Consider the following 9,206-nt stretch of genomic DNA (forward strand, 5'->3'; position numbering starts at 1 on the left):
GCATTTAACACCATAGTACCCTCCAAACTCGTCATCAAGCTCGAGACCCTGGGTCTCGACCCCGCCCTGTGCAACTGGGTCCTGGACTTCCTGACGGGCCGCCCCCAGGTGGTGAGGGTAGGTAACAACATCTCCACCCCGCTGATCCTCAACACTGGGGCCCCACAAGGGTGCGTTCTGAGCCCTCTCCTGTACTCCCTGTTCACCCACGACTGCGTGGCCATGCACGCCTCCAACTCAATCATCAAGTTTGCGGATGACACTACAGTGGTAGGCTTGATCACCAACAACGACGAGACGGCCTACAGGGAGGAGGTGAGGGCCCTCGGAGTGTGGTGTCAGGAAAATAACCTCATACTCAACGTCAACAAAACAAAGGAGATGATTGTGGACTTCAGGAAACAGCAGAGGGAGCACCCCCCTATCCACATCGACGGGTCAGTAGTGGAGAAGGTGGAAAGTTTTAAGTTCCTCGGTGTACACATCACGGACAAACTGAACTGGTCCACCCACACAGACAGCGTTGTGAAGAAGGCGCAGCAGCGCCTCTTCAACCTCAGGAGGCTGAAGAAATTCGGCTTGTCACCAAAAGCACTCACAAACTTCTACAGATGCACAATCGAGAGCATCCTGTCGGGCTGTATCACCGCCTGGTACGGCAACTGCTCCGCCCACAACCGTAAGGCTCTCCAGAGGGTAGTGAGGTCTGCAGAACGCATCACCAGGGGCAAACTACCTGCCCTCCAGGACACCTACACCACCCGATGTCACAGGAAGGCCATAAAGATCATCAAGGACAACAACCACCCAAGCCACTGCCTGTTCACCCCGCTATCATCCAGAAGGCGAGGTCAGTACAGGTGCATCAAAGCAGGGACCGAGAGACTGAAAAACAGCTTCTATCTCAAGGCCATCAGACTGTTAAACAGCCACCACTAACATTTAGCGGCCGCTGCCAACATACTGACTCAACTCCAGCCACTTTAAAAATGGGAATTGATGGAAATTATGTAAAAATGTACCACTAGCCACTTTAAGCAATGCCACTTAATACAATGTTTACATACCCTACATTACCCATCTCATATGTATATATACTGTACTCTATATCATCTACTGCATCTTGCCATCTTTATGCAATACATGTACCACTAGCCACTTTAAACTATGCCACTTTATGTTTACATACCCTACATTACTCATCTCATATGTATATACCGTACTCTATACCATCTACTGCATCTGCCATGCCGTTCTGTACCACCACTCATCCATATATCTTTATGTACATATTCTTTATCCCTTTACACTTGTGTGTGTGTAAGGTAGTAGTGTGGAATTGTTAGGTTAGATTACTGTTGGTTATTACTGCATTGTCGGAACTAGAAGCACAAGCATTTCGCTACACTCGCATTAACATCTGCTAACCATGTGTATGTGACTAATAAAATTTGATTTGATTTGATTTGATTTGATTTATTCTGACTAGCACTGTGAATGTCTGGGACACCAGCGTGTTCAGTTCAGGAACCTATTCTGACTAGCACTGTGAATGTCTGGGACACCAGCGTGTTCAGTTCAGGAACCTATTCTGACTAGCACTGTGAATGTCTGGGGATACCAGCGTGTTCAGTTCAGGAACCTATTCTGACTAGCACTGTGAATGTCTGGGGATACCAGCGTGTTCAGTTCAGGAACCTATTCTGACTAGCACTGTGAATGTCTGGGACACCAGCGTGTTCAGTTCAGGAACCTATTCTGACTAGCACTGTGAATGTCTGGGACACCAGCGTGTTCAGTTCAGGAACCTATTCTGACTAGCACTGTGAATGTCTGGGACACCAGCGTGTTCAGTTCAGGAACCTATTCTGACTAGCACTGTGAATGTCTGGGACACCAGCGTGTTCAGTTCAGGAACCTATTCTGACTAGCACTGTGAATGTCTGGGACACCAGCGTGTTCAGTTCAGGAACCTATTCTGACTAGCACTGTGAATGTCTGGGACACCAGCGTGTTCAGTTCAGGAACCTATTCTGACTAGCACTGTGAATGTCACACAGAACAATATTACTTTACAAAGAAACAAGCTGATGATCTATTGCATATGTTCCAGGCATGAAAATACAAACATGTCCGTGTGCCAAGCAGCAGAGATATGTCTGGAAGTCTGCCACACATTCCCTGTCCTCTCTCCGCACCCCCAGCCCAAGTCACAGGGCTGCCTGTTTAGGCAGAGTAACATACAGTTGAGGGAGCTTTGTGTTGATGTGTAGTGTTAAAACAGCCGGGCAGAGTAACATACAGTTGAGGGAGCTTTGTGTTGATGTGTAGTGTTTAAACAGCCAGGCAGAGTAACATACAGTTGAGGGAGCTTTGTGTTGATGTGTAGTGTTAAAACAGCCAAGCAGAGTAACATACAGTTGAGGGAGCTTTGTGATGATGCGTATTGTTAAAACAGCCGGGCAGAGTAACATACAGTTGAGGGAGCTTTGTGTTGATGTGTAGTGTTAAAACAGCCAGGCAGAGTAACATACAGTTGAGGGAGCTTTGTGTTGATGTGTAGTGTTAAAACAGGCAGAGTAACATACAGTTGAGGGAGCTTTGTGTTGATGTGTAGTGTTAAAACAGCCAGGCAGAGTAACATACAGTTGAGGGAGCTTTGTGTTGATGTGTAGTGTTAAAACAGCCAGGCAGAGTAACATAGTCAAACTGCTGATGGATTGCGATACTGATCTATTTATAGAAAGCTGTTTGACCTCTGCCTGACGTAAAAGCATTATTCCTGGGGATGTCCAGGTGTGCTTAACTGCCGCTGTGGCCGTGTGCTGCTGATATTCAGAGTAGAAAAGCTGTCCAACAACTGTCTCCAATATCATGGAAACCACGAGGACGTTAGACTTTAGTTGAGCTCCCAGCGTCCATCGCAAATCACATCCTATTCCCTTCTAGGTGCACTACTTCTGACCAGAACCCATTGGTCCCCATAGTGCACTACTTCTGACCAGAACCCATTGGTCCCCATAGTGCACTACTTCTGACCAGAACCCATTGGTCCTCATAGTGCACTACTTCTGACCAGAGCCCATTGGTCCTCATAGTGCACTACTTCTGACCAGAGCCCATTGGTCCTCATAGTGCACTACTTCTGACCAGAACCCATTGGTCCTCATAGTGCACTACTTCTGACCAGAACCCATTGGTCCTCATAGTGCACTACTTCTGACCAGAGCCCATTGGTCCTCATAGTGCATTAGGGAACAGGATGTAATTTAAGACCACGGCCTAACCTATTCTAGTTTCTGTTCTGTTCCAAATGATGACATCACACACAGTAACACCACGGCCTTCCATCTGATTAACGATGAATAAACACACAACAAGGCCTCCCACGTAGCGCAGCGGTCTCAGGCGATGCAGTGCTAGAGGCATCACTACAGGAGGAGGAGGAGGGTGTAGAGGAGGAGGAGGAGGAAGAGGAGTGGGCAGAATAAAATAACAATAGCGAGGCTATATACAGGGGGGTACCGTACAAAGTCAATGTGGAGGCTATATACAGGGGGTACCGGTACAGAGTCAATGTGGAGGCTATATACAGGGGGTACCGGTACAGAGTCAATGTGGAGGCTATATACAGGGGGTACCGGTACAGAGTCAATGTGGAGGCTATATACAGGGGGTACCGGTACAGAGTCAATGTGGAGGCTATATACAGGGGGTACCGGTACAGAGTCAATGTGGAGGCTATATACAGGGGGTACCGGTACAGAGTCAATGTGGAGGCTATATACAGGGGGTACCGGTACAGAGTCAATGTGGAGGCTATATACAGGGGGTACCGGTACAGAGTCAATGTGGAGGCTATATACAGGGGGTACAGGCACAGAGTCAATGTGGAGACTATATACAGGGGGTACCGGTACAGAGTCAATGTGGAGGCTATATACAGGGGGTACCGGTACAGAGTCAATGTGGAGGCTATATACAGGGGATACCGGTACAGAGTCAATGTGGAGACTATATACAGGGGGTACCGGTACAGAGTCAATGTGGAGGCTATATACAGGAGGTACCGGTACAGAGTCAATGTGGAGGCTATATACAGGGGGTACTGGTACAGAGTCAATGTGGAGGCTATATACAGGGGGTACCGGTACAGAGTCAATGTGGAGGCTATATACAGGGGGTACCGGCACAGAGTCAATGTGGAGGCTATATACAGGGGGTACCGGTACAGAGTCAATGTGGAGGCTATATACAGGGGGTACCGGTACAGAGTCAATGTGGCGGCTATATACAGGGGGTACCGGTACAGAGTCAATGTGGAGGATATATACAGGGGGTACCGGTACAGAGTCAATGTGGAGGCTATATACAGGGGGTACCGGTACAGAGTCAATGTGGAGGTTATATACAGGGGGTACAGGCACAGAGTCAATGTGGAGACTATATACAGGGGGTACCGGTACAGAGTCAATGTGGAGGCTATATACAGGGGGTACAGGCACAGAGTCAATGTGGAGACTATATACAGGGGGTACCGGTACAGAGTCAATGTGGAGGCTATATACAGGGGGTACCGGTACAGAGTCAATGTGGAGGCTATATACAGGGGGTACCGGTACAGAGTCAATGTGGAGGCTATATACAGGGGGTACAGGCACAGAGTCAATGTGGAGACTATATACAGGGGGTACAGGTACAGAGTAAATGTGGAGACTATATACAGGGGGTACCGGTACAGAGTCAATGTGGAGGCTATATACAGGGGGTACCGGTACAGAGTCAATGTGGAGGCTATATACAGGGGGAGGAGGAGGACGTGGAGGGGGGAGGAGGGGGAGGGGGGAGGAGGAGGGGGTGGAGGAGGAGGAGGAGGACGTGGAGGGGGGAGGAGGAGAGGAGGGGGTGGAGGAGGAGGAGGAGGAGAGGAGTGGAGGAGGAGGAGGACGTGGAGGGGGGAGGATGGGGAGGGGGGAGGAGGAGAGGAGGAGGAGGAGGAGGGGGGTGGAGGAGAAGGAGGAGGAGAGGAGTGGAGGAGGAGGAGGACGTGGAGGGGGGAGGAGGGGGAGGGGGGAGGGGGGAGGAGGAGAGGAGGAGGAGGAGGGGAGGAGGTCGTGGAGGGGGGAGGAGGACGTGGAGGGGGGAGGAGGGGGAGGGGGGAGGAGGAGAGGAGGAGGAGGAGGAGGAGGGGAGGAAGAGGAGGGGAGGAGGACGTGGAGGGGGGAGGAGGAGGAGGAGGAGGTGGAGGAGGAGGGGGGAGGAGGAGGAGGGGAGGAGGGGAGGAGGACGTGGAGGGGGGGGTGGAGGAGGAGGGTAGCTTTAACAGATGACAAGATGACAGATGACAAGTTAGTTAGAGGGTCTGAAGATGGGTCTAGTTAACTAGTTAACTGAACTGACAGCAGGTTAACTCTGGTTGTTACCTTGACTAAACATCCAGCTCGATTCAGGCTGAAGTTTCTATATAATATCCCCCATCGTTCATCTTTCTGCAGTGAGACCTTGACATTCTCCGGAGCAGCACAGATACAGAAAACCTGTTGCTTATTATGAGAAGGAAATGTGATCCTCCGCTCCTCGGGGGTTCAACCGTGAGAGAAGAGTTTTATTCTTTGTAAATGTGTCTGACTGATTACAGCAGCAGAACGACATGAAATACATTCATCCTTTACTACGCTACATTACGGATATGGCCATCCGCTGAGTGTTTCCACCCTACTGCCTTGTTCCATAATGCGTTACATTCTTGAAACAGCGCAGATAATAATGCACGCAGCGCAACTCATCAAGTCGACGCAGCGCAACTCATCAAGTCGACGCAGCGCTTAAAGGGTTCAGTGTTCATGAACAACGCGTGTATTTTTCTTTCTCCCAAATTGCCCTGATAGCAGATGCCGCTATAAGCGATACGGAATGAAGCTGCAGCACCTTTCCATAATAACCTTCACAAATGTCCGCCGACCCTTTAAGGCCTCCCGGCTTGGTGCTTTATCCGCTTGCTATTGTGAATCAATTCCCACAGTCCGGAGAGGGTTTGAGCGCGTTGGAGAAAATGTCCGCTTACAATACTTGTAGTCTAGTGTGGGAACTAAGCTGATTCAGGTCTATAATAAAGACATTGCTGAACATCTGGAGCTGTCTAATAAACCTGCTGAACATTTGGAGCTGTCTAATAAACCTGACAGATCACATTCACAGACCTGCTGCCGCGATCCTTCACCCTCTAAGGTTGTTCATTGAGCTTTACATGACAATCAAGCATTCCTATTCCTCATATTGCCAACCATTTCATGAGGCAATCTACACGACACTGACAAAATACGGCTTTTGATTGATGGTCTCATTGCTTAGGATATCCGCACTGTTCTACTAAACGGGGATATGAAACATGAAAAGTAGTGATCTAACAACTTTATAATATCACAATCGATACTTTCACACAGATGGCCAGATGCTTTCACACAGATGGCCAGATGCTTTCACACAGATGGCCTGGCGCTTGCAACGCCAGGGTTGTGGGTTCAATTCCCACGGGGGGACCAGGATGAATATGTATGAACTTTCCAATGTGTAAGTCGCTCTGGATAAGAGCGTCTGCTAAATGACTTAAATGTAAATGTATATATAGGCCTATTTCATCAGACTAACATAAGCGACAAAACTAAATGACTAGTCCGCGCTAGAGCCAGGGGATTGTGTAGAGAGGACCGCAGGTCATTTCAGGCCCCATTAGTAGCTAATATGACACGAATAACCGCATCGGTTGTCTCACAACTAGAGGAAATACGAGGTGTTATCCGTTTTTGTGTCACACAGAAAGCGGAACAGAGAGAGATAGCAGCTCCATATAGGTCATACCACCGACACAGACATTATTGTAAATGTTATTCGCAGAAGAATCCAGTCTATAATGTATCACACAAAGTTTATTAAGGCAGAGAGAAAAATATGTAATCACCTCTCCGTGACTGCCAGTCCGTCCCTGAGGGGTGTCTTCGGGGAGAAAATAAAGTTTGGAGCTGGATAAAAGTTGTTTGCTGGTTCTTTCTTCCCATAACAGCTGTAGCTCCGCTATGCAGAGCGGTTCCCCGGGGCTACACCTCACTAGGAAAAAGTCTCCCAGAGACAGGATCCGAGGATTGGCTTCAATGTGAAACCTAAAAGTCTTGTAGAAAATGTAAGGTCCGTGAAAACCGCAAGGTGAGCCTACCCACTGCGGAAACAGCGATCAATCATTAATTTCACACATTACCCTGTACCAGGCATATACAACAAGCACAAATCAAAAGTAACATGCACTTGATTGAATTAAAACAAATTAGCTGATACAACAACATAATGATTTATAAAATAGCCTATAAAGTGTTGTTAAAAAGTTTCCTGTATTCGTGCATTATCATATATAACACAATATCCGTAACTTTGGCTTCCATCATCAATAAATAAAATAGGATGAAAGATAATCTGTGTAGATAATGATAAATACCGTGAGTGAGTTGCGCTCCATCTCGACGCTCTGATTCAACTCAACATTCTCTCCGAAACGGTCCGCTTGAATGGATGGCTAAACGGTCCTGGAAGGGAGCAATATTTGCGCACGCAGTATTGCGTCCTGCGTCAATATGAAATCAAAATATTAGCAATCTAGTACACCCAAAATGTAGGAAAATGTCGTCTAATATTTCTTCCGTGTACTTTATTTAAAATGTACATTTTTGTTATAGAATTGCAAAAGGAAATAGCCATAATAAATTCCAAAAGACATGGGCGCATGCCCACAGAGAGGCTGGTGTGAAATCCATACCCATTAAAACATCTGGATGATCTAATTATTTGATCTGCTCTTGCCGACAGGACAATATCCACATACCAGTGATGCTGCGATACAAACTATATTTATTCAAAACTATTTCAGCCTATAATAATCCAATATGTGTAATAACACGGTTATGTCTCTGTCAGGACCTGAAGCAAGGACGTTTGTATATGTAATAATAAAAAAGAACATTTCCTGCAGAGATGCAGGCTCTCTCTCTCTCTCTCTGTCTCTCTTCCCTCTCTCTCTCTCTCTTCCCTCTCTCTCTCTCTTCCCTCTCTCTCTTTCTCTCTCTCTCTCTCTGTCTCTCTTCCCTCTCTCTCTCTCTTCCCTCTCCCTCTCTCTTCCCTCTCCCTCTCTCTCTCTCTTCCCCCTCTCTCTCTCTCTCTCCCTCTCTGTCTCTCTTCCCCCTCTCTCTCTCTCTCTCTCTCTATGTCTCTCTCTTCCCTCTCTCTCTTCCCTCTCTCTCTCACCCTCTCTCTCTCTTCCTATTTCTAGAATGTATCAACTGAACTGTACTTTCACCGAACCTCTGCTCACTTTCGCCACCTGTGATATCTCGCCTGCTGCCGGAGACAGATGGGGGCAGTTCCAGAGTTGTTACATTGTTACATTGCGTCTATACCCGTTTATTAGTTGTTACATTTTCTACCCGTTAATATATTGTATTTTACCCGTTAATATATTGTATTTTTTCCATCGGATGCTCCACAACCAAGCAGCGTGATGTTCTAAAGACTGAAGGCAACAATAAGGGCAGCGATAAGGCAGCTTTGACTGGAGGCTTTACCCTGCCGAACACGAACATGACTGCTGTTGACAAGTCACGCTTTTATAATTTAGCCGAGGCTTTACAGCCCAGCCTACTGCCGCCGGGGGGGTTGGTGTTTCTGTTGTCATTAGCTCTATATTGTACAGAGGTTGAGAGAGAGTCTGGGAACTCAATCATTCTGGATAGGGACGGAACAAGATTTTCACCGCTGCTGGCAGCGCAGCCCAGCCTCACATTCAATTCGCGCATATATGTACAAAATGTATTTCAGCAGATTTCGTGCGTTTTTGTGCATTTTTGGGGTGTTTCAATTCGTTTGAAAATACACGAATTTCTGTGCTACTTAATTCGTGCGAAAAGACACGAATTTAACCAGTAGGCGACACACAAGCCGTTGCAACAACCATAGACGCGATCGCCTGTATTTATTTATTTTACGTTATGAATATATAGATATTTTGTCTTTTTTTAACCATATAACCATAAGAGGTTACCATATATATATATAGTCTTTTTTTAATCCATATTAAAACATTGTGGTTTTATGCCTATATGTACTGTTTTCGATTTTTCTGAACAGACTTTTCAGTATAGAATGAATGTAAGCAATGCATGATG

General features: G+C 47.0%; 1 protein-coding gene across 1 annotated transcript in view; it reads right to left on the reverse strand.

Moving 5' to 3' along the window:
• Positions 1-7,546, reverse strand: part of LOC139571675 (AT-rich interactive domain-containing protein 5B-like) — a 181,297-nt gene extending 173,751 nt beyond the window's left edge. The window contains exons 1-2 of the mRNA XM_071394761.1: positions 7,487-7,546; positions 6,959-7,213 (exon numbers count right to left, since the gene is read on the reverse strand). Of these exons, the coding sequence (XP_071250862.1) occupies positions 6,959-7,213; positions 7,487-7,507 (276 nt within the window). The 5' untranslated portion in view covers positions 7,508-7,546. The remainder of the gene's footprint in view (positions 1-6,958; positions 7,214-7,486) is intronic.
• Between the last annotated feature and the right edge of the window lie 1,660 nt (positions 7,547-9,206).

This window comes from Salvelinus alpinus, chromosome 3, assembly GCF_045679555.1.
Source record: "Salvelinus alpinus chromosome 3, SLU_Salpinus.1, whole genome shotgun sequence".
Lineage (NCBI taxonomy): Eukaryota > Metazoa > Chordata > Actinopteri > Salmoniformes > Salmonidae > Salvelinus > Salvelinus alpinus.